Genomic DNA, 26,748 nt, shown 5'->3' with positions numbered 1-26,748 from the left:
ATTACATGATATAAAACTACTACACATAGTGTACAACATACATTTGATCAAACACTGGGTTTAATGTCTTCTTTGATACATGTGTTTTTCTTCTTCCTGATCGTCTCTTATCAGGCAATAAATACATTCGCACATATGGATCGGATCCTTCTTCTGAAAACGCTATTAGATTTCTGTGACCAGTGAAAAACAAGGAAAAACACTTAGAAAATAAATCAGACATTGCTGAATATAAGTGTCTACACTGCTATCACTTAATTTAGTACATGAATCAGTTGTGGGATATCCTGCACAAAGTATGATGCACAGGATACAGCACATCGATAACAGCAGTGGAAAAAAAAAACTAACAAAAATGCCAAACAGTGACTGGTACAAGATCAGATAAATGGTGAGCAGACAGCAGAGGTGGGAATACAGTATTTCTTAAATTCCAATTCAAAGTTTAGATATGGCTTCCAAAAGTCATGCGGTTTTGTCATTCCATGAAAAATTCAGTCTCTCAGAGATAGCTTTCAGACACTGCTGACAAAAATCTACATGCCATTTGCATTTAAAATCTGACAGAGGCACAAGAGACGAATACAAAATCACAGCAAAATCTTCAACAAAGTTTTTACTGATTCTGAGTATAGGTCTGTATGTTTTTGTATTTACACATAATTACAATTGGTATGTTATTTTAAAAATAAAAAAGATCATCCAGACAACCAATTTAAGAGGATAAGTCAAGATATGACAAAGTTTACAAAGAAATACACACAGAAATGAAATTTGGTATTTTATGCTCACCTGCAGGAATGCACTACCACAATCAGTTTGTTTCTTTGTGAACTATGACGAATTGTTAGCTGAATCTGTCCTAATGGAGACTGCCCCAGAGTTGTTCCACTGCAGGAAAAAGTAGAATATTACGCTTAGTTTTTAAAATGCATATTTAAAGTAAGACCTAACTGAAATATATGCTGAGCAGTTTTCTCAGGAATCATGTATTATCCATTTAACTTTTCACTAGACCAATGTGAAAGAACAGAGCACACGTTAGCATGTGAGCATATCTTCCATCAGTTTCTTGTACTTCAGTTCCTTGTCCAACAGCTCTACTGTCCAAAATAAGCTAAATATTCTTGTCAGTTTAGAGGTCAGCTGCTCTTCAGTACTTTGAAAACCATTATCAGTAAAGAACTTGCTTACCCTAAAATAAACATTAAAGCAGTATCTAGGAAATTGGAAAGAATAATGGTGCAAACTGCAATGAAAACCTCAGTGATAGGCCACTCTAACCTACATCCAGGAACAAATTAGAATACCAGCTCATTCTTTTCTAAATTCTCTAATGTAGAAATATATTCTTGGGATTAAAATAGTGATACTTAAAACCACTTATTGTCTTAAAAGCTCAAATCACAGTATAAACACAGCCATTTCACTTTTCTGTAGCTCATGCCACACTGAAAAAAAGTTTAGAATTAATTTACACTTACAAATACAGGTCATGCTTACATAAAAAGCAAGCACCACTGTCCTGGTTTCAGCTGGGATAGTTAATTGTCTTCCTAGTAGCTGGTACAGTGCTATGTTTTTAAGCTAGGTATGAGAAGAATGTTGATAACACACTGATGTTTTCAGTTGTTGCTCAGTAGTGTTTAGACTGAAGTCAAGGATTTTTCAGCTTCTCATGCCCAGCCAGTGAGAAAGCTGGAGGGGCACAAGAAGTTGGCACAGGACACAGCCAGGGCAGCTGACCCAAAGTGGCCAACGGGGTATTCCATACCATGTGACGTCACATCTAGTATAGGAACTGGGGGGAGTGGGGGCAGGGGGATCACGGCTCAGGGACTAGCTGGGTGTCGATCGGCGGGTGGTGAGCAATTGCATTGTGCATCACTTATATATTCCAATCCTTTTATTATTACTGATTATTATCGTTTTATTAGTGTTATCATTATCTTTATTAGTTTCTTCTTTTTGTATTCTATTAAATCGTTCTTATCTCAACCCACGGGTTTACTTCTTTTCCCGATTTTCTCCCCCATCCCACTGCAGGGGGGCAGGAAGTGAGTGAGCTGCTGCGTGGTACTTAGTTGCTGGCTGGGGTTAAACCACGACAACCACGTTTAACAATTTCTGTTTTAAAGACTGGCAAATATTCGCAGAGTTCCCTCATCTCTATGAAATACTTATTTTAGTTTCTGTGAACTGACTGTGAGTATTTTCCGTTTCACACAGGACAGTATATGGCATGCTTGGCATTTCTCAACCACCTGAAGGATATCTTAACTTCAAGGGAGAGGCATACCTCTTGTGAATAGCTACTACAAAGTGACTGCTCCATTAAAATTCCCAAGTAATTCATTTTAAAAACTAGAATGAAGCATTTTGGTTCAGAATTTTCTTAGTCAAAATAAAATTAATAAAAAATCAGAGCACCTAAAAACATGGGGCATGCAATAAAGTACCTCCTTAGCTTTACCACTATCATCAAATAAGAAAGTATGAAATTTGTGTATTAAATAAGAAGTAGTATTTCAACATTTATCATAATTAACAAAGTCTAACCCAGTTTGGGGCCAGAAGAGAGACTGACAAACTGAAGACAAAACAGCAAAGGACCATAAAGATAAATGGGGGACTAGAGCACATAAGCAGATGGTGAAGGAAATGAGTTTGTACAAATTGAAGAGACAGCCAAGATTGGATTCAATTGCAGTCTTTCACTACTTAAACCAGACATTATAGAGAAGACTGAGTCAGGCTCCTCGTGGCTGTGCACAGTAAAAGAACAAGAGGCCACAGTCAAGTTGCAGCAAGGTAAATTCCAATTGGAAATACGGAAAAAAACGTTTTCACAGGGGAATGGTTAAGCACTGGAGTTGCTGAGAAAGTTTATAGAATCTCCATCCTTGGAGACATTCAAAACTTGTTTGGACAAGGCCAAAGAAACCTGATCTAACTTGAAGTGGGATGTGCTTTGAGCAGAGGGCTGACTGATATCCAGAGGTTCCTTCCAACCTATATTACTTTATTGATCCTATGAACTCTGATAGAGAAAAAGATTAATCTTTCTACTTAGATTCACAGAGAAGCTACATGAATAGGGAATTAATGGTTTCCATTCACCTATTCAGAGCACAATTGCTGCTCAGCTATCTTTACTGGTAAGTATAGCTGCCCATTGAGGCGAGTAAAAAAATATTAGAGAATTTAAGAAAGGATGGCTGCAGCAATCCTTATTAATTGAATAGTAACTGACTATTCATTTAACATTCTTTCTAGTCAACTACCCCTCTGAGTAATTTAAAAAGACCAACTATATTCTGCTTAATTAGCTTAATATTAATGCTAATAGGATTCAGTGGTGAAACAGGCAACTATTGCCATGAAAGTGATTAATGTTGTATCAAAAAGTATCCTTCCCTATTGCCATCCCACTCTTTTTAGCACTACACAGTGTAGCTATGAGAACAAGGTGGACTTTATCTTACAGATCATTGCAATGGTAAGGTAACTTCTAATTGCAGAATCTGTCTAACTGAGGTACCAGCAGAAAGCAGAAAATCACAATGACTGATTTTCAGGTGCCAGGCTCAAACTGCAACAGGAAAAAATATTACTGAAATGCAATCTAAGCACTGTTTCTTTGGCTGCACTGACAACAGTTTCTATAAATCAACTTAGATGTACTGCAAAAACAAGTAATTAACACCGTACTTTTCAAGCTGTCGCAGTCTTTGCCGTAGCTCCTGCGTGGCAATAGGCAGAGATATGTCTGAGGCTATGCTAGGAGTGGGTTCTTTGACCGAGAGGTGGCTGGGAGAATAAGAGAAGTTAGAGGCATGAAGACTGGATGAACTTCGGCTGAGATCTGTTGGCCACTGAGGGCTGGCATTAGAAGGCTGACTTTTTTCAGCTGTATCAGTCTTTTTATCACTATCAGTCACTGGGGAAGCTGGAACAGGTTTGTTTGAATCAGGTGGTGGTGAGACAGGAACCTGAGGCTTAAAAGATGATTTTCTTGCATCTTTGGAAAGAGATGGCCTTTTAACTTGGGCTGAATGTTGATGATCTGGAGATCTTGCTTGCTTTTCAAGAGAAAGGACCTAGATACAGTAAAAATACATATAATATTACTATTTTCCAGTATAAAAAACAGGAACAATTTTTTTTTTCTACAAGAGTACTGGTTGGTGACAAGGTGTTAAGTTCAGACACAAAAGCAGGACCAAAAATATTCACACTTATACTTATTCACTCTACCATAGGAAACCTTTTGCACAGCAAAACAGAGCTCCATCTTTGTGGCAACTGCAGTAACTATAAAACAATGTGAAATTCTCCATTCATTTAGAACTATTCTCCTCATTATTCCCTTCCAATACTCTACACACTTCTGGTGCAAGTGCTATTTACTTTGCAGCTCTAACCACCTGGAAAGGTATTCTATAATTTTTTTCTTCTAATCTTTTGAAATTTAATCCTACATCACAAGCTCTTCTCACTCCTTGTCCTTACTTCCTCTGTTATAGGTTACCTTCATTTATTAATGACAAGTAAGCAAGAAAGTGCTTTAGAAAAGAACAAATAACAGAAGTTAACAGCAGTTTGACAGTGTTTGCAAAGAGATATACTACCTTATTAAACCAAATAATTTAGCTGGGGAAAAAGACAAAACCAACTTTCAGGTATGCAAGTTTTGTCTTCAAAACTCCAATGTGCTTGAAAGTTGGTCTGAATTTTTCCAATATTATGAAGGTACTTCCTTTCCCTATAAACTTTATTCTTTTTAAACCATCATGACCTCAGTTCCATTTCTGTAAGACAAAGGTGATTTCACTGATCTGTAGCCTACTGAGTCATAAAAGACTTGAAGGAATTCAGATTCCAAACATGATTTCTGAACCTAAAACCATGAGGAACCTCAGTCTTAATTAATGCAGCTGATAACCGTTTCATTCAGAGAATTTTCTGGTTTTGAAATCAAATGTATTTCAATTAGAGGTTATCTTTGTGTGATAGTACTTAATAGCACTACCACAACTAAGGACACTTGGCATTGTGACACCCAAGGAAATGTACTATATTCTCCATAAAGCTAAAAGATCAGAACTCACAAGTCTTAAATATGCTTTCAGATATTTACAATGGGAAAAGTTTTAGAGTACCCTGAGTGCAATCTTCATGTTTATAGTGCTGTTTGGACCGGAGTTGCTCAGGTGGAACCGCTGATGCATAGTTAAATCTTCACTCTCTAGCAACTGGCTTAGAGGCAGTTTGAAGTTCCCCAAAGAACACTGGTGCTGTTCATCCCTCACCTGAAGGAACACAGAAGCTAAGTCATTTTGTAGCATCTGTTTTGTAAGAATTCAGAGAAAGAAAAGGAAATGACAGTTTTATTAAAAAAAAATAAAATTCCAAATATCGAATGTAGTTTGTTCTTAAACCAAATTTCCCTGATCATAAGATAACTTTACATTGAAGAAGGAAATGCCAAATATACTCAATGCCTAGTTTCTTCATCCCAATCTTCTACAGCAAAAGCAAGACAGAAGACTAACCAGCTCATCTACATCTACCTGACCCTTGATCAAAATAACTACATGGTTTCCAAATGGTCTGTGTGAAAATTACTTCCCACAACTGTTCAAGTAATAGTAACTAGGACAGTCCTCCTTTACACTTCAGTCTCTTTGAACTATGTAAATGACATGTCAGCAGTGTAAAGGGATATGGTATTTGGATAAAGCAAAGACTTGGGATGAGAAAGGAAACAAGTCAGCAATTTCTGCTAGCAGTTAAGACTGTTAAGGTTCGAAACAGGTATAAAAATTTACTTTTTTTACTTTTTTCACTTTTTTTAAGACAACCATCATGTTCTTCTGGTGAGAGACTGGTTATAGTCTTTCTTCCTTTTAGTAGTAAATGCAATTAAACATTTCAGAGGCTGGTCTTAAAAAACACTTTAACTATAGTTTTAATGGTGTTTATAATATATTCAGTCTCATTTCATAACAGCATGTAATGTCTGAATGTTACTACTGCAATGTCTTAGAAAAGAAAGGTATCTAAAGAGAGTGAGACAACATACCTCAACTTCAAGGTCTTGTCTTTTGGGATTGTGTACAAAGAAAGTAAAGTTTTCCTCCCATACTGGTTCATTGGTCTTGTATCGAATCTAAAGTTAGACAACACAAAGCGTATGAATTATAAAACATTTTTGTCTAATAAAGCTGGTGTCAAGAGTTGACGACATTTTTCATTTTGGCTTTGCAAAATTTATGTCTGAAACCTCACATATTTAAACAAAGGCCAAGTGGGATCTACTCAAGGCATATATAATATCACATATAAAATTATACACAGGACATGTAGTAGAATACGTTTTGCATTGAAGTTGCGGTATGTAAAGTAAAACACTTTCACACCAGCCTATGAAGAAATGCAAGGTCTTCAGACTGGCACATTCTCTCTCTTCTCATACTTCTCTATAGGGGTTAACTCAGTGAAACTCCTAGAAACTAGTATTTTTCCTTCTAATCTCCCAAGTAGCCATGTGGAAGATTTCAATGCCAAATCTCACTACTTTCAGCAACTCATTAATGGGGAGGTTGTATGCAGAGAGAGAAAAAAGCACTCATAAAAAAAGCTATCTCCAGGAACAAAGGACTTGAATTTCTACCTGCATTCTCTAATAGGTATCAAAATTAAGATTGTATACGAGATCCAGTTTATGCTGTGTGACAATTTTTGACAGGGTATGAAGAAGCCAAATTAGATGTCCTCTCCTTTTGGCTCACTGACACTTTTACTTAAAAAAAAAAAACAAACCAAAAAAAACCAACCACCACCACCACCCCCCCTGCCCCAAACCCCACACTGATATTGCATATATCTACCTATCTAGGTATCACTTCACTGTTGGTATTTTATTTTAAAGAGCCATTTGAATACACAGAGGTTAGTTATGGATGACAAGTATGTTGAATACCTTGGGTCAGAATCAGAGGGATCACCATCAAGATCGATCTCATGACAGACATCTGTTACAGACCACCCAATTAGGAAAAAGAGATGAATGACACCTTCTTCAGACAATTTAAATCTGTCTCAGATCTGCAGAACCAGGTTCTCAGTGAGAGCTTCAACTATTCTAATGTTTTCTGGGAAAGCAGCACAGTAGTGCACAACCAGTTTAAGGGTTTGTGCTATGAAAACACATACTGTTGTCTTACGGTTGTTCTCAATCATTGAATGTATTGACTAGGAGCAGTGTTCTTCTGAGTCTACCCCTTACAAATGAGGAATACTGGTTTGCAGATGTAACTGTCAACAGCAGCCTTGGCTACAGAGACCTTAAGATCACAGAGTTTAAGGGGCATGAGGAAAACAAATAGCAGAATAAAAGCAGATTTCAACTTGCTCTAGGAACTGTTAGAAGGGATTCCATGAGTGTCTATCTTGGAGGGAAAAGGAGCTCATGAGTGCTAAAGGACAGCCCTCAAAGCACAAAACTGGTCCATACCTCAAAGCAGAAAAAGCAGCAGACATAACAACAAAGTAGCCTGGCTAAACTACGAGCTCCTGAGAGCTACCACACGTTGGCTAATCTAAGGCCCTACTCTAAGCAGAAGGTTCAAGCAGATGATCTTCAGTGTCCTTTTTGACCTGGACATTTCTCTAACTCTGCAATTCTGTAAATTTTCAAATCTTGATCAGTATTTCAAAGCCTGCTGCTTGCCAACACTGTTTTTTATATAATCACTACTGTAGGAATCCCAGTTGCAGATCAGAACCTACTGTGGAAGGACACCCACAAATAGTTAAAAATCTGGTCTCACAGGCAGTTTAAACTGAGTAAGCACGTGTTCAATCCTTGGCTTCTTGTTGGCAATTTCAGTTCTGGTGGTAACTTTTAGTGCAGTATATATACCCAATGGCTTGATAGCCAATGCCAAGCCACAGAGCCACCAAATTTTTGTAGACAGAGCCAAGTATAAAAACTAGGAACTTACCTTACTTTCCTGTGCCTTGTGTCCAACTGACAGCAAAACAAGTGGGTTGGGATTGCTGTTTATTTTCTTTCCTGACTGGTAAAGAAAAAGCAAAAACTTCGCCTTCAGAACAATGCAAAACCTCTCTCCTCTGAAACTTAAATGTTTGCATCTTAAAAGTACAAATCATATGCATTCTACTATATGCTTATCTCTTATTCTCAGTATTTTATTCAACAGGGTTGAATGGCAGACTGCCTAGTAACTGGTGAACACACTAACATGAAAGGCATCCAAATACCCTAAATACGCTGAAGCAAAACGCTACAAATAAGCCGGAGTTTTTAGACTCCTTTCCATTTTCTTTGAATGAAATTTTAAGGTGCAAATTCTTATCCTTTAATGAGCATTACAACCCCCAAAGCTCATGAAGCATAGTTAAAACTGCAAAATGAATATTGCATGCAGATGGGAGATATGGAGAAAGCACAAACTCAGGAAGCTTACTTTATTTACATTGCAGTAGTATTACTAAATTGGATGTAATACCAGAACATTGATATTCCCCACTTTACAGTCTGGGGAAAAAGAAGATGCACTATAATGTACCTGATGTATATTTCTACAGTTTACCAAATACTCTTTATTAGAGATCAACCATCTGCCATATCTGAGCCTTGCTCATCAGCTGTATAGCACTACATCAAACTGCAAAAATAAACATCAGTTTAGAAACAAATTATATACACAAAGGAACATTCCCAACTACATGTTTCTTTCACAAACTTTAAATTAACCTAACAAAAATTTAAGTCAGAAAGAAGTTAGACATGAAAGTTAATCATCTCAAGCAGCTGTTAATGCAGTTTAAAAGGCCTAGTAAATATAGTATACATGGTTAATAATAGACTTTGAATTCTACCATGTAGGAAATTGTACAGATCAGGTGTGTAAACAGAAAATTAGTTAAAATCTACTTAATGCATGTAAGGTCACAATTACAACCAAGTGATTCAAATATTTTATAGTTTTAAATTAAGAATGTGCATATTTTAGATATTTTTGGATCTGAACTTACATTTTGGACATCATATTTCCACTAATATTACTTGACTTTAATGTGACACACTGCTTATAACCATAATTTCCTTTAGAAAAAAGCTGTTAAGAAAGCACTCCTTTCTTGGATGAATGCAGCATTTCTTTTTTTCATGATTTCTAATCAAAAATATTTAGCTCTCACCAAAGACAACAGAATACAAAGGTTTAAGGAACAGAAAGAAAGTCAGATTATACTCCAACTGATGGTGTTTAAAAATGGTAGGTGACATGTTTCGGTTTTGCTTTGTCCATGAAAAGGTGCCTGAAACTCTCTTTTCTTCATAAAATGATGAAACTACAGAAGGTGACAGAAAGACCCTGTTGCTTATGCTGATATGTAAATATAAATAATTTTAATTCATGCTAAATAGGTAGCAATATGTACACACACATATAACACACCTCTAACACCTGCTACTGACAGACTTGCCGTTGACAGTCTATTAGAGACTGCCTCTTGTCCAAGTTCGACCAGCTGAGAACTTGGCTTATGCCTTCCAAGTTTGCCTCTCAACTCCATGTCTTCCATATCAAAAAGCTGGGCTAAATTTATTTAGCATTTATATAAAAGATGTAAAGACTTCTAAAAACATCTAGCAGAAACAAGATTATTTCAAAACGTCAGAGATTGATTTTATTGGTTAGTCATTCAGAGTTGACCAATAAAGTATCACTCAGTATGTAACAGATGTCTTAGCTTTCATGTCAGGTTTGGTCTTTAGTTACTATTTCAAATTAGTTCTCAGGACTATTTTTTTTTCCCTAGTCTTCTAAAGCAGTCTATACTCCACTCAGCTGATCTAAAATTCAAAGTACCACAGACCATAGTATTTTACCAATGGCTTGACTGATTCTTGAAACCAAATTTAAGTAAAATGGAATTGCACTAAATATATATCTGGCAACAGAAATTCCACCCACTGTTGGAAGTGAAGTGCATTTGTGCATTTCCAATTAATTTTGTGACCTTAAATGGACAACTACATTAGTTTTACCTTTAGGGCTTTCTGAACAGCAGCCTTCTTCAAGCCATCAGGATTAAATTCTAATGGATTATGCTTTTAAGTCAGGAGAGAATGAACATAGCAAGGGTTAATAAGTCATGCAATGAAGCAATTTCACTAGGTTAATTACTTATGACATGACAACATAGGACAAAGCGGGGAAAAAAAAACAACCTAGAAAAAACCCAAAAATCTTTCAAACAAAACAATGAAGGAACCACAACATCTAACAAAACCTTTTTTTTTTCCTCTTGTCCTCTCTTAGTGTTTGCATTCTGCTCTAAAACTAGTATACTCACTTTCAGTCCACTTATATTTCCCTCACCAGTTTTTTTTACCATAATAAAGAAACTTCAAAAATAGGTTTTATTGAATGCCTGATGTCCTATGGACTGCCTTCTGAATTAACTTTTTTAAACTTGCTTAAGTATATTTTCACAACATAGAAGCTTCTCTGACAATAAGTCAAGTACTTATGTGAAGGAGTCCTTTTATGGGAGAAATTACAATGCTAAAAGTATTGATAATTAGATCATTATAAAAATGGAAGTTGTTTAAGTCTCTTCAGCAGATAAACGATACAAACACTGCATGCTAACTAGAATGAAGGTCTACTACTTAGTTGAATGAAGACATGCAAATACATTAATAGGAATTTGAACTGATTTAGGAGGACAAAACCTCTGACTACTTTCCATTAATTAAGCAAATCTTTAAATTTTATTTTAAGAATAATATACTGTTCTTCAAGTGACACGTGAAGTAGAAAAGTGTTACAGAAAATTTGCATTCAACTCCTAAGAAATAATTTCAGGAAATATGATTTTGAAATAAAACAGACTTTAAATTAGTGTACTTATGGCTGGTTTTTTCTTTAAGCACAGATTTTTGTTTCAAGGGAGAATTCTGCTTTAAAAGCTGTAGTGTGTAGCAACAAAAAAATTGCATTGTGGCCTTTTTAAACATGCTGGTTTATGAACAGGAACCAACATTATTAATGCTCTGCCAGAACAAATGCCTTCCTGAAATTCAAATCCAAAAGTGACTAAAATTTGAAGAGAGATTTAACCTTTATGCAGAAATACTTTTTTACATTTTCTTTTGGAATGTCATATCCTAATGCTGGCCAATGATAAGATTCCTGGCATTCAGCTTTAAAATTTCTATTTCAGAATGAACATACAATACGATGAAACTAGAGAAAATCAGAAATAAGGTTTGGTTGATTTTGTGGGATACGTTAGGGACTTACTATTGCACTTAAAGACCTTCAAGGATGGATACTGCACAATATCCTTAGGCATATCAATCCTAATGTTTAACTATCCTTTTCATTAGAAATTTTTTTAATGCCCAACAGGTATGTTCCTTTCTGGACTTTAAGCACTGTTTCTTGTTTTCTGACAAACATGAAAAAGACACTTTGTTTGCAGCAACCTTCTAGCATTTCCATCCCTATCTTTACTTCCAAAGGCTAAACTCTCTTCCTCTGGTAGTCACGTTTACTGGCTTTCTCATCATCATCACTGCTGTCCTCCAGATCTTAAATTGCTGTGGCCAAAATCAGGGCCTTAGTAATGGCTAAGTAGAACAGAAGGATTAGTCCATACATCTTACAGGCTACATTCTTCTTTTCTATATACAGTATGGTGTTTGTCTTTCATAACAATACGATACAGCACGACTACAGATCTATTTCTGTAGTGCTATCCATCAGACAACTATTTCCATCCCATATTTATATGGGTGCCATGAGCATCCTCTATGGAATGTACCTTATTTTTTCAGATTGTATCTGGAAGTCATCAAGATAATTTTGAATCCTAAACTGCCCCTCAACTTACTGGCCATCTTTCCTTCACATTTGCACCTGCATATTCAGTACACATTTTTTTTCCCCCTATATTATTATTTCAAGGAATTTTAAAAGTCAAAAACAAACCTATGTGATCAATTATAAAGGCAGGCAACCAATGATTCCTGGATATTGAACATGTCTCAATTCCTCTGGAATCATAGCAAGGATAGGCCAAGAGGGACATCAGCTGGGGCAAGTATGTTTAAGCCAGACTTCAGGTTTCAAGGGAAGGAGCTGCAGGTCCATGAGGATGGTGGCTGAAAGGCTGGGCGGGAGAAGACTAGGAGAAGAAAAGGGAGTATTCAATATAAAAAGCCAAGAAAAGGTCTTGCCTTGGGTGACAAAATTGTCTTGCTATGGTTCTGAGTGTCTCTGCAGTTATAGGAAAAGGGGACAGGTATCCGAGAACTATACTGATAACTGAGCCAGTAGAATAAATCAGATTTCAGGCGAGCATTCTGTAACAGCCAATGATATTTGCAGTAAATCCCAATAACAAACCCATAAATTATACCACAACTAACAAGCTGTTTTGTTATTAAGCCAGATCCTAATTCAATATGCTTTGGAGTACAGCTCGTTACTTCTGTTGACTCACTAAATCTTGCTTGGGGTTAAAATGAGGCTTTAGAAGTTTCTAAATCTGTGAGTGCATCCTGAAGTGATTACCAGAAGACAGTCACTGATCTGTAAGAGCTGATTCAAAATATGAATAATTTATATGTAATATAAACAACAAATTAAAAGAAAAATTGTTATGAACTAATAATAACATACCATAAAACTAGTGTTACTCACTTGCGGAAATCATACTAAGAACACTATTCACACTCCTTAACTTCAGGTAAATCAGATTTAAATAGGTAAATGTCTGAAATAGGTGTCATGAAGCTAGGTTCCAGCAGTCAAGAAAACTGTCTAGAAAGGAACAGAGAGCACTCTGGGCATTAGATTTTCCTCTCCCTATATAAAGTGAGCCCCCTTTTTAACCCCCCACCCGCCCCAGCCAAGTAACTTATATTACATGTCAATTAGATATCTGAACTTGCAGGTGCGAATGTTTGCATAATACCTTGTGTTTAAAGATGCCCTGAAAACAAGATGCAGTTTTATGACTGCTGAAGCTGTTATTATCTCTGGGCTACTACAGTCCTCTCCTCTCTCCTTGGCCTCCACCCATAAATCTCATCCTCTTGCTTGCTGCAAGACTAGCACCCATGCAACTGCAGAACAAGGCAGTTAACAGTGCTGGTGAAGGAAATCCAGACCTGGCTATCTTAAAATGGTTGTGTTCCACTCTGACTCACAACTCACTTCGGTGATTTGGAAAGATTTGTCCAATGTCTAAATAGATGCTGTTACATGTAGACGACGTGTCCTAATGCAAAGACCCTAAGATCAACGAAAACATCAGGGCTACACTCTTTATCAAGCTTTTTGATTTTTTTTTTTTAATTATTATTATTGTTAGGATGTATCTAGTATTTTTATAACTAAAAGAAACTGAAACTACTTATCAGTTTTAAAACCAAGATAACTGAACCACAGCTTATGAACTGCATTTCTTACTCATTTGGTAATGGATGTAACTTTTTTGATACTTTAAAATGAACTTCTACAGAGGAACTAACTGAAAGGACCACAGAAAAGGGTTTTGTTGGGGTTTGGAAGGGAGCAGAGGGGAAGGTGTTTTTAAATCAAGGTTTAGGATACGAGCCAAAAGTAGCCAGCCAGCAACAAATTTATCTGCGCAATCTACAGTGGCATACCCACCTCTCTTTGGCAAAAGAGTTCTTATGCTGAACAGATTCTCATTTTTTTTGAGGATACCAAGGTTGTGTTTGCAGATTTAAGTGTAAGATATTCAGAGGATCATTAATTTGTAATAATCTTGTAACATTAAATTCAAGCAAAAAATATTAATTGGTGGTTCTCCCTAGGCTAGATTTTCCTGACTACAGACAAATTTGAAAAAAAGAAAAGGAGCTTGGGAATTTGCAAAACAAGGAGCATCATGGAGTGAAATAGAATTTACAAGGGAATTTATAGTTTGGGGAGCACAAAGAACCACAACCATTTTTAAAGCAATACTTGAACCAATGTGGAGAGGTTGCAAGTTCTTACAAACATTGAGTACATCACCTTTTAAAGAAACTACAGGGATGTTGGTTGTAATATTTCTTAGTTTAATTTCTTTGCAATAAAAGCCAACAATTCACCAGCACACAGTGTGCTAGTATAGTATGCATTTTATTTCTCAATGAATCAGCAATTTAAGTTAAATGTAAGAGCTTTTACAACAAACTTACTTTGGGTTTTTATCATAAAAAGTTAATTACTTACCCAATGATATGCTGATCAATGAAATTTAAATAGCCTTTAAAATGCAATAAAAATAGCACAAAAACAATGCACACTTGTTGAAACCATGCAGCAAAACAAATTGCATGCTCTCATTCCACTAGAGTGAGTGGCTTTAGTAGCACTAATCCACACTCTGGCAGATAAAAGGTACAATACAAATAATACCAGAGAACTCACAAATAGTGCTCTATAGAGTGAGGTAGTGTTTTCACAAAAGACTAGTCCCGATGCTCTCCTCTCTTTTAAGTATCCACACCCAAAGTTTCCCTCGTAGATACTCTTAGGAAGATGGAAATGGAAGGAGAAAGCAGAGTGATGGGATTGTGGCAGAATGAATGCATAAGCAGCTTTACTACACAAAAAAGTTAAGGAAAACAGTCAAAAGATTCCAGAGAAAACAGCAGATAACAAAAAGTAAGTAAATATTTGTCATTACAAATAGTTTCATCTGTTAAATGACTTTCTGTAGTGCAGCAAGGTGAAACTTTTTTTAATTTTTATTTTTTATTAATTATTCAAATATATTAACCCACTTTCCAAGTTTACTCTTGGTAGTTCAGATTTATATGGCAGATCCAACTAAGTAAATTTAGAGACCAGCCTTCCAGACTGTTTCTGTTTCACTTGAAACATGTTTCAGATAAATCATCCCAGTCTCTCAGAAACCCACAACTATGATGCATCTGTGCAAAAGAAATGCCTGTGCTGGCGATTATCCACTATAACTCAAAAAAACCAAGGCTGATGACAAGATCTAAAACGTACCAGTGATAAGCATTAACTTAAGAAATCCATTCTGAAGGTAATAAAAAGTACTTAATTCATCCAGAAAATATTTCAGCTGTAACACTAACATTTTGGACAAAAGTCTTCAAAACTATTGAGAAGTATTAAAATTACTTCATTCTCTCTGAGGTTTTTGTTCCCCATAAATACAAGCAATCCAAAAGAGCAATTAATTTTGCTATTACACTACGCGACCTCTACCAGTGAATATGAACACAACATGAGAAGCCAACAGACTTTCATGTTTAGTCTTGTAAATGTTGTTCCATATTAGAATCAAATGGACATAAAAAAAATCTGTATTCGCTATAATTTACTGCAGTTTGGCTAGCAGCTCCATGACATTATCTAAGCATTGTCTTTATAGAATCTATAGGAATCTTTTCAGCTCTCCTACATGAAGAAGTCTTCCCATGATATTTTTCCCCCCGCCTAACTGTGAAGCCTTTTTGTATCTGGTTTTGGACAACTTAAATTCAACACAGTATTGTATTATTTTATTGTTGTAAACTTGTAAATGGAATTTGCAACTGTTCAATGTTACTTTCTATCATATTCTTTATAACACATTTCTGGAAAGAAAATGACTTAAAGTTAAATACTGAGTTATTTGTAGCAACTGCTTTTCTGGGCTGGTAGAGCAAGAAACAAAAAAAAGAGGGTTAAACAGGTCCCACACTGTGACCATCCTTATTCCCAACCCGCCCAGGCAATCTTGTACTGTAGACAGAACATCAGACACAGCAATAAGAAATATGAGATCCTGTTCCCAGATTTCCTAATTGGTCAGCTTTGTGCAAGGAACTTCCCCTTTCTGAGCCCTAGAGTTTAGAGATCTACTGACTGGAAGTACTGAATAAGACACTGAAATTAAAATACTGTCCTCAAAAGTAGGTAGAACTCAAGACTTGCAGCCTAACCTTTCTGAAGGAGGGAGACAATGTTACAGAATGTTTAAAACGGGAAGGGAAAAAACTAAACTTAGGACAAAGCCTCTGAGTATTTGCTGGAGAAGCTAATCTAATATAGAAAAGCAGTTTTATGGAAAAAAAATTGGAAATTCTGGATGGGAGAACTTTAAAACTATTCATTTTAAGTAAAAGGCTTTAGTGTATTTTAACAAATATATTAAACTTGTAACAATTTGAGTAAAATCCAGAGTTCCCCTGAATTAAATATAGTGAAGTAAAAAAGATAACGAAGGACTCTCTTTCAAATGAGCTACAACTTTTTAGCTTTTAAAATAACCTATAAATACTACTTCCAAACACTTCTCTATACACCCTGGAACAGACATGAAATCACTAGTCAGTGATGTAAACTGTTTAGGCTACTTAGGTTTTATTTGTTATTATACCACTCTGTTTGATGCAGCATTTTAACTTAAATTTAACATGAGTGGACAAATTTGCAAAATGCATACAAAAAAATCTGAGGCTTGAAAACTTTGTTCTCCAATTAGTACTTCAGTCACCACTTCCAGAATTTCTCATCTAATAACAATGCTGAAAAACAGCAAAACTCAGTGTTATGCTTCACATATCTATTTATGGTAGGGTTTACTTTATTACTTCTATCATTTACAACAAGGAACAGTAATTTACAATCCTGAAATAAACTACAAAACAGTCTGTGATTGTCATAAACATGCTATTTCACAGTCCCATAATATAATCCATATAATGACAGAACCATTAGTTTTTGGGGGTTTATGTTTTGCACAAGCAAATAAACAATACTCCAAATGACAACCTGACAGAAACCTCACACAAGTATTCTGCCACTGTAACATCAACTACACAGTATTAGTTTCATAATGAGGACTTCAGTACCTTCAAATCTACCACAGATACCCTAAGCCAAAGCAAGCAAGTTTACCTGAACTCAAGGAAGTGGGGCCTTTTCCCAGTTATTTCCTTAAAATTCCTCATGCTAATCCCATACTATTTATGGAAAACACTGTCTAATAAAAACATGCAGCCTTTCAAGTCCAGGAAAGGAGCATTCTTTAAAGAAAAATCACACCGATTAAAGAGTAATGTTTTATTAAATATATATCTATAATACTAGAATACTAGAAATGTGGACCTTACATTACACGTTTTGAAACGAGACAAAGTATAGAAAACATGGCATAATGTGTGTTAGTAAAGCAGTGTGCCATACTACCAAGCAAGACATGCTGGAAGTACACAAGAGATACCCACGACAAAAGGGTATCCATCAGAAAATAACTTACGGGCAGGTTTCTTGCTGAGTCCAAATAGAGAATAAGCAATGCAGAAGAAAGCCCATCATTGGCTTGGTCCTTATCAGCTCTAATGCTTGTTAGCACCTAAACCAAAAACATACTGTAAGCCTTTCCGAAAATCAAATAATATCATTATTTCTGTCCCATTCCTGAAAAATATTTTAAAAACCTCTCCCAAAATGTAAACATTCACAAATGCACACTATGAAGAACAAGAAGTAAGTTTTCAAGACTCACATAGATACTTCAAACCCATTTTTATGGAAATTTCCACCCCATTTCCTAAATATTTTTTTTTTAGACTAGACAGATTATAGTATCATATCCAGCTTTATCTCCCATGCTAATGAAGTGTTAGCTGATATTCTCAAACCATAACATTAAGAGAAAAGAAGAGGACAACAAAAGCATTTTAAAATCCCGTACCACAAGAGTACATTAACAGTTATGACTGGTTTGAGCTTTCTAAAGACAAACAGCTTGGAATAAAGTTACAGGTTTATCCAAATTGACAACAGCTACAGAATTAAATTACTTACATACTTAACACCCCCCTCCCCTGCCCCCCCCCCCCCCCCCCAAAACCCGCAACAAAAAAACCCCACACACAACGATTAAGATTAGGATAAAAGTAGTGTGTTCCTTTAATACCTTGTCTAGATTTTCAGCAGTTGGCATCAATGTGAGCCATTCCAGTTTTAAATGCAGTTTTCCTTTGGACACTTCATCCAAAGTAAACCACTAAAAGTTAAGCAAAGTAATGTGAAATAATCTGACATCAAACAAATACGTGATTGCAATTGGCTCTTCAGGGTATTTAGGACATGCTAAGCTCTACTAGAAATCTTGCAGAGCTGAAGTCTGCCTAACCTGAAAAGATCTGTTTCATTGTTTAAAAGGTCCTATTTCACACTAAATATTACAACACAGAATAACAAAAACAGCCATACAAACCTCTATGTTATACAGTAAAAGCATTTATAAAATATCAAGAGAATTCTTTAAGTTCTGTAAAGATGTTCTGGAAATACAAACCCTGCATAACATTACTACAAAATCTCTCTTACATATAGGACAAAAATTAGTCTGCTCAGTCTAATAATAAACCAGGCAATTTACTATTCTCCTGCAAGAAAAAACTCTCACCAAATACGTAAGTTACTGTTTTGTGCATTTACATACTAATAATCTTAAAACCCCAAGACAGAAGAAGAATGGCATTATTCTTCAGATTTTACAAATTCAGATATCCCTTAAACCACTGTACTGATCATCAGGGAGTCTATTTCTGTTGCATTAAGGTTATTCATGCACATACAGGAACTATTCCCAGGGAAAAAAAAAAGAAAATACAAGAACAACTACATATACAACATACGGGTTTTTTTAACCCAAAACTTACTGAACACTTACCTCATCTAGAAGACGCTCCTTTTCAACTTCAATTAAATCTATCATCAAACTAGAAAAAAGAAAAGAAAAAAATATCAGAATTTTAGCCAAAAGGCAAAAAAATCTAATATAAAACTCAAACCCCACCCTGTGCTTGCTGAGTATCCAGGCTTCCACTGAGATCAAAAGAGCAGAATACTATTCTTTTAGCCCCTAAGAGAGGAAGAAGTAGGGAATGAAATGGCTGAACGAAGATGAATGCAGGATAACAGAAAATATGCCTATATTAGAGCCCATTTTGTAGCTACAAGGGCAACTGGCACAGTATGGCTCACATACATATGACCAAACTCTCAAAACAGTGACCACATCCAAACTACCCACTGGAAATAGCCCCTGGACATATGCTATGACAGAATTCATGCTTTGGCATTGTCTAGGAGAGTGCTAGTTCACACAAACTAAAAACGTACCAGGGAATCTGCTAAAAATTAAACGGGGCAGACAACTGCATGCCAGTGCATGAACATTTGTTGTGGCTTTTTATTTTATTTGTACTGACGTACACATTATGCCACTTCCCCCCCCCACCGCTTCAGTGTTAGATTAGGGAAGTGCAAAGAAAAGAAGCCTTTGTACTACCTACTTCTTTATTTTAATGAGAAGAGAAGTAGGTACTGTTGCTCCTGTTAAGAGAGAAGGAGCTGGAAAGATAAGGGAGTTCTACTCTGTATGGAAAGCAACAATGGGAAGCTCCAAAACTCTGCAAGAAATAAAGGTGACAAATTACTGGAGAAAGAAGCTGACTAAAACCCTGAAATGTTTATGGGTAAACACTAAAGGTAGGCCTATGGAATCTAAAAGTGAGTAATGTTTGCGAAAGCATTACAGCGATTTTTTTTCTTTAATAAAATAGTTAAGATCAGCTCTTAGAGAAAAATAATCTGTAAATAGCCATTTAAAAACCTATGAAAATGAAGAAGATAGACAGTTATAAAGCTATATTAGCTTTGCCTGAAGAAATAATTAAGACTTAGTGCTAGCTTACAAACATTCAAGCAGGTAGGGTACAATTTCTAAAAAAAAAAAACCAAAACAACAAAAAAAACCAAAACAACCAAAAAAACCCAAACAATCCCTTTTTTTTTCTGGGTGCATGCAATACTTACCTTATTTTTAAAAAAAATATGTAAACATATAGATGTGTATATACACACACAAGCACATTTTTATATACATATATTTACATATATGAAGTAATTAGGGAACTACTTCCTACCATAATTTTGAAAAGATAATTAATTTATAAATACAGTAATATAGCAGAACTACAACTGCAATAAAATGCAAAAATTTAAAAAGAAAAAAAAAAGACTACATCAAAATATTTAATCTCTTTTCAATACCTACAAACATATTCTCCATAACATTTACCTTCCCAGGAAGTCATCTTTATCTGGATCTTCATCAAAGAGCTCAATCTCTAACTCCTGTCCTGGATGTTCATATACTAAGGCCTGGAGGTACAGTAAGATGACACTGTCAATGGTAAAACTAACTAGCTTTGATAAATGGCATAGTAACAGTAAATCATTGAACTGCAGCACCTCTGTGTATTAAAACATATCAATAAGCAAATGCTTTAAAAAAGATGCAATTTAATGAGTAGAGCAAGTATAAGAGCTTTTCATATGCAATTTGCTAATGTTGGCTTAAGAGACTAGACTGCTTTTCAGAATTACTGATGCTTAGTCTAGACAAAAAAAGTATATACATCAATGGAGAATTTCTGTTTTGTTACAGAACTTTGGGCTTTTAGAGGGAGACATCAAGAAGCTCCTCGAGGAAGTCCCCAGAGTATCTTCTTTAACAAAAGAAACTTTAAAAGACAACTTTACAGAATGGACAACAAGGTATTTTTATTGATTATACCTCATAAACTTCATTCCATTTTGGATTGAGATTTTCTTTGATGACCTTGCTTTGGAAGATCTGGTTGCCCACACGGATGATTCCATAAGGATCTGACTTTCCTTTGACAATCCCTTTTAGGTAAGTATCTTTCCCCTCCAGGTCCTGAGCTTCAATAAAGTGTATCCTCAGAACACCCTGAAAAAGGAAAAGATGAGTTTATGTAGTAATCTGAAAGCTTCCATGTCATCACAATTTATGCAATATATGCTTTATTATTTCCACTGCAATTTTCTTAACATGAAACTTGGTTTGGACATACTGTAAATGGAAGGATATCAATGATGATCCACATACTCAGCACACCTAGCACTCAAGAGATTCCTGACAAGAAAAACTGCAATCAACAATCAGAAACATGCCAGTTGTATCAAGAAAGTCAGTAGCAAGAAATAGTAGCAACTTTCAAGTGAAGAGCACTAACAATAATTTACAGTGATAATATAACAAATATGCTACTTAATTTTTAGTCTATACAGTTGAACTATATTTTAGCAAGTAATATGTTGAAGATTCTAGCAAAACAAAAAAGTCCTTCTTGGCATTATTATGAAACATTACCTCCACAGAAATTATTTATAAATTAAATCAATTATTTTAAGTGACTGGATTCACATTAACTTGTACTACTGCAGTAACTGTATGTAGAAATTCACACAGATGTGCCTATCTTTAACAGTTACTACTACAGAAAAAACTACATGCCGAATTATCAGTATTAACAGAAACATGCTTACCTTTGGTATAGGAAACCGCAACTGAGCAATCTGCACTTCACTGACAAGGGGGACTGTAATTCTATTTGGAAGGACCAGGTAGTTGGATATTATATCCAATATTATTGTATCTGATAAGCCGCTGTTGGAGAAAATAATCCTTAGTTACTTCATGAGAACTGAAGAACGTTATGTCACACTAATATACTCCTTTTGCTGCTTAACAACCGAAATGGAGAAAATATTTGCCTTTTGCGGGGGGTAAAAGACACATCTGGTTTTTAAACACTTTTTTTTAAATAAAGGATTCTTGCCAAAATGGCCACCAGGTGGAAGCAGCTGACAGCAAATAGCAGAAACCGCAGCGATTAATATAAAGTTCTCACTTCCCTGCCACTGTCAAGTTCCCCCCTCGCCCCCGCCTTTTAGAGCCACCCAGGGTAAAGGGCTATTGCATAAGTTTTCTTGCCTGCGTTGCATATAACTAAGCAGATGTTAACTGTTAATCCACTTCTGTATTTCAATAATGACTTAACTGTCCCTGAAAGTTTGGCTAACCATTCCTGTATTGTTATGAAACAAGTTGTCCTCTTGAGCTGGGAGGTCCATCATTTAAAACAAAAACACAAAGAAAACATGCTTGTGGCCGAGTAAAATATAGCCTAGGGAAGGCAAAACAGGTTTTGTTCTGGCAAAAAGGGAGTGGCAGTACAATCACATTGGTAATGAATCATTTAAAAAACCCAACCCCATACTTCTCCACAAACACAGAAAGGAAGATTTCCTAAGCTACAAGTTCACCCAGTTTGGGTCTGAGCTGACAACAAATCAGTACATTGTCAGACCAACACCACTGGTTACACACATTGCCTACACTGGCAAAAAGGCAAAACTGGAGTGGTACAATTCACCATGGAAGACGAGTATCCAGGAAGATTTTAGGGTTCAGAGAGAAAATTGTAAAAATACTTGAGATATTCTGAACTGCAGGTACACTCTCACTAAAGCTGGTGGAGCTGCTTCAGGGATGAACGATTTCTCTTCCTAAATACAATTTATGATTCTCCTTTACAAAATTAAGATGCAGATAATGTTTGATTACTTAGAACATTTTTCAGATGAAACACTTGTGTGTCATCACCTTGTAAGTTTTTCTAAGACTAACTCTGCAGTTGGGAGTAGCTCTGACTCAGCAGCTAGCATATTTATGAAAACACAAAAGCTGCTGTAAGATTTAGTACATATATTACATTTTCATTTGGCCAGAAAATTGCGTGGTGAGCAATAAACATATTATGGTAGAGATACGTAACAGAATTAACCCATTAAGTACAATCTGGCCCATTTCAAATTCACACGATCTTTCATGCCAGGGATTTGCAACATGTACAGCCTACATCCCCTTGGCTGCCCAGTTCCACTGTAAATCTAAATTAATTATGATACATGATAGAACATGGATGACTTTTTAATGGCATCCAGTACCATGGGAACCGAAGAAACTCAAGGCTGCATCAAGATCAGTGGACAGGTCTGTGCAGACCTCTGTTTATTCTCTGAAAGAAGCAACAGTGAACAACGTTAAGATATTGCTCAGAGAAGTTTCCTCTCCACTTCCATGAGTTAATTCACATCTGTCCTAAAGAGAAGTTTTCATTCCTCTTCCTTTCTTGCAGAGCCTATCCAATCATATTTAGAAAGATTTTCATTCTATATGAACACTGAACCCTATAAAGACAACTACTATAAGAAGATGATGTTATTTAAAAATAAGTAGCTTCCTTTAATCATCATTGTAACATGTTGCTTTTCAACCTTTTTCAGCTGTCTTGCAAAACATCGAGTTTTCAACTTATGTATGCTAAACTTTCTCTAAAATGAGCCAAGAAAATAGAACCCATTATTTTGTTAGAGTTGACTTAAAAATTTAAGATAAATATCTCAACCAGTTTTAATATTAAAAGGAAAAAAAACCCCAAACCAAAAGCTGAGGTGACGGTAACCACACAAGCAACAAAAACACTTTTCAAAATACAAGTCTCCAGTAGAGAGATCATGTAAGTTTTTTTCCCCACTTTTGTTAGTGTCCCTACCTGGCAAGAAGAGAAATCTCTGCCTTTATGCTCAATAAAGTGCATGCCTTAAGAACAGAAGATTAATGAAGAAAACTAACTGACCTAGGTCAGAGAAAGCAGTGTGAGAGAGGCAATGGTACCAGAGCTGCCTTGAAAGAAAGGTTATCGTGCTCTTCTCTAGTATTAAGTGAAGATCACATACACTATGAAATAAGCTATAGGTATAAAAAAAACCTATCCTAGACTAGCAAAAGGTTCAGAGATTGACTAATGTTCAAATGGAGCTACAGCAGATCTCCTTGAATAAGAGAGAGAAATAGCCTGAAGCCCAACACAGCCCAGTCACTGGGAAGATTCCCAAACCTTTATGCTAGGACCAAACCCCAACTCTGTGATTCCAAAGGTGAGCCTCACAATTTTATCCCAACATAAATGCTTGGATTTCACTAAAACATCTGAGAAATGAATATGAAAAATGAACCAGCATTAATGGAATTTTACAGAATTTTACACAGAGAAACTGGACTCATAGGAGGAAGCAGATATTCCATCTTTAAAAACAGGGAGCTGAAAAAGAATACCAGAGACCATAACTAAGTAATGAATTAAATGAATTCTAAAACAACATGACACTTTCAAGCTGTTTAAAACTTATCTAACCAAATATTAGCCAAATTGGATGCTCCCATGTGGAAAGTATTCTTCATGAATACAAGGCAAAAATAACAATCTTTTTAACTATCTTATTACTTAAACTAAGAGGCTTGATCTATGGAAAACAGAGACAAACCACTGATCAAGCAACATAGAAAGATGAATCAATTTAAACCCTTATGTTGATACATCATCAATGAACACCTTCTTAAGATTGTAAAACTCTAAGTCATTGATTCTAAGTACAATTATTTTTTCAGTTCACAAAAATGAGGGGTGTGAAATGCTTCATATAGTTTATTATAGTAAGTGTCTTCAAAAGCTCAATTTCATTGCAAAAATATAATTGACAGTTACTTACTCTTTTGTACTGCTATTTAGCTCTACTTCATTTTTGGTGACAGAATAAGCAGCTATGTATTTTTCCTGCGTCGTCTTTATTCATGCTGCAGAGACAGCACATCTCTGACTGCATAGAGTATTTTCACTATATCTCAAGCAACCATAACATAATTCATCTTCCCATCATCGACATCCTCTCCTGACAGCACTTGAGTATTCTCACAGCCTGGCTCCTCCTCACACAGAGGTTTTAATTTCACACCTCCATAAGCTATCCTAATGATGGAATATGAATTACTTTTGTGTCTTTCTCCTTGTGAAGTCATATACAAAGTGCAATGGAAGTTGTTAACAGCTGACAAGGAAGCTTCCAGCAGCAAATGCAGAAATTCATTTAGTAGAAGACATTTGCAAACAGAGTACAAATAAGTAGTTTAATGTGCAGCCAACAGTCACAGGACGAAAAAGGCACCTGTGGCAGCAGCAATCTCTTGTTCATCGTTGTTTTTAACAACTACAATACATCAAGCTGTCATACCAAAATACACTATCTATACAGATAAGAAAAACAAATACAGCACTGAAGAAATCTCTTGGCAAGGCACAGCATGACTCACCTTGGTTACAGTTACTATAGAAACTATACCACTTGTAGACGGCACCATTTTATGCCTATGTGGCCAAGCTTGGTTGCTCTGGAAACCATAAACTTGAGACGCTTGGCAATCCTTTGTTTACATCTGAGGTTTTGTGTTTGCAGTCAGGCAAATATGCAGCATGATATGAAACTCAGGAGCCTAGTAAGCTTAAGTACTAAATGTAAATTTATTAGTGTTATATAAAAAGAGCAAATTATTACTCAGGAGCTGTATTTTCGAAGCCATTTTCTCACCCATCAAGAAAACCTCTTTCCTCGGAGGCAGTCTTAAGCAGGCTTGAAACACAAGCAAATCTTGCAGCCATTAACCTACTTAATGCAAGTTCTAATTTCAAACTGTTCAACTGGGATTCCATGCAATGACCTCAAATGCCTAAGTAAAGCAAAAACTGTTTCAGTCACGCAATTGAGCACTAAAGGATTAATTTAATACCTCAATTCAAACTCTTGTTTTTAAACAATAAAAAATAATTCTGGAGTCAGCCAACTCTTGAGAGCATGGGATCCAATAAAAGGACTAGTCACAAAATCCGAGTGTGTATCAGATCCGCCATTATCCCCTTAGCCATTGTTTCAATATTAAGAAGCCCCTGGGTAACTATTACAGCTTGACAATTGTGAATATATTTGTGGATTTAACCTTACCAGGATTGCAGTGATTCAAAGCAGCTTGGTTTTCATCTCTACTTCTGCTTTTTTCTTTGGGGTTTTATCATGTACTGTTTTGAAAAGCTCTGAATAAGCCAAGCAATTTTTCTAGCTATATATGGTCAATATTTTTGCTACTCCATTTGGTCTTCACATAATAAACTGAGAGCTTTAACAGTAAGTACTTGAAGAGATTAGAAAGTTAGTTTAATTTGATGACTGTCTTAAGGTACTTCTAACTACCTTTACACAAGCGACTAGAGATGTATCAGCATACAAAGCCACGAGCCAAGATGTTGTGAACCCACTGGCGTGAAAAATAAGGCTCTTTATCTTTCTGCTGTCCTAGGAGATGGCACATAGGAAATTCACAAGATTCTGGAAAACTGGAAAGGTTGAGAACACTAAAAAAAGCAGACTGAAAATTATCTTTTCAAAATGTTTTTACCAAGACATACTAGATACACTTCTGATGTACTTTCACATGTAATGAAAACACTACCTTCTCCATATTGAGCAATTTCATAGAATTCTAAATTAAAGAGATAACTGCTCAGAGTCATTTAACTTAAAATTACTTAGCTGATGGTCTTCAGATTTTCTGGGGCTTATTGGGGTGAAGAAATATCAAAACTGTTTTACATATACTCACTTCAGTCCTGGAACATCCAGAAGATTGGTCAGTCCAGTCCAGTTAATTTCCAAAAGCTGTGAATTACAGAGAAAAGATGGGGGGGGGGGGGGGGGGGGGCGAGAAAAGCAACTTAGAATTCGCAACACTGAAGAAATAAACCTGATCACTATAGATTCTGATCAGTGGGTTAATAACCAATTTCCTTGATTTTCTTAAGCAGAAAACGAAACCCTCTTCCATTCTAAAGAATTTTTAGCCATGGTTTTTAAAAGAGAGTTATAAAAACAACTCACCATCCTCTTATCC

The 26,748-nt window shown here is 35.9% G+C and overlaps 1 protein-coding gene across 5 annotated transcripts in view; it reads right to left on the bottom strand.

The window, feature by feature from the left end:
- Positions 1–26,748, bottom strand: part of ESYT2 (extended synaptotagmin 2) — a 92,819-nt gene that overhangs the window by 5,827 nt on the left and 60,244 nt on the right. For 2 of the 5 annotated variants that reach the window (XM_052806664.1, XM_052806633.1), the window contains exons 7-21: positions 26,461–26,516; positions 21,453–21,573; positions 20,677–20,853; positions 20,179–20,261; positions 18,766–18,814; positions 18,004–18,093; positions 17,341–17,436; positions 14,493–14,594; positions 10,085–10,147; positions 8,010–8,084; positions 6,086–6,172; positions 5,163–5,312; positions 3,712–4,100; positions 793–891; positions 42–173 (exon numbers count right to left, since the gene is read on the bottom strand). In XM_052806664.1, the coding sequence (XP_052662624.1) occupies positions 42–173; positions 793–891; positions 3,712–4,100; positions 5,163–5,312; positions 6,086–6,172; positions 8,010–8,084; positions 10,085–10,147; positions 14,493–14,594; positions 17,341–17,436; positions 18,004–18,093; positions 18,766–18,814; positions 20,179–20,261; positions 20,677–20,853; positions 21,453–21,573; positions 26,461–26,516 (1,769 nt within the window). The remainder of the gene's footprint in view (positions 1–41; positions 174–792; positions 892–3,711; positions 4,101–5,162; positions 5,313–6,085; positions 6,173–8,009; positions 8,085–10,084; positions 10,148–14,492; positions 14,595–17,340; positions 17,437–18,003; positions 18,094–18,765; positions 18,815–20,178; positions 20,262–20,676; positions 20,854–21,452; positions 21,574–26,460; positions 26,517–26,748) is intronic. The other 3 variants (XM_052806642.1, XM_052806649.1, XM_052806656.1) reach the window with 3 other exon arrangements.

Source organism: Harpia harpyja, chromosome 1 (assembly GCF_026419915.1).
Source record: "Harpia harpyja isolate bHarHar1 chromosome 1, bHarHar1 primary haplotype, whole genome shotgun sequence".
Classification (NCBI taxonomy): Eukaryota; Metazoa; Chordata; class Aves; order Accipitriformes; family Accipitridae; genus Harpia; species Harpia harpyja.
Note: the sequence above shows the minus strand (reverse complement) of the source record. Positions and strands in the feature narration are given on the sequence as shown.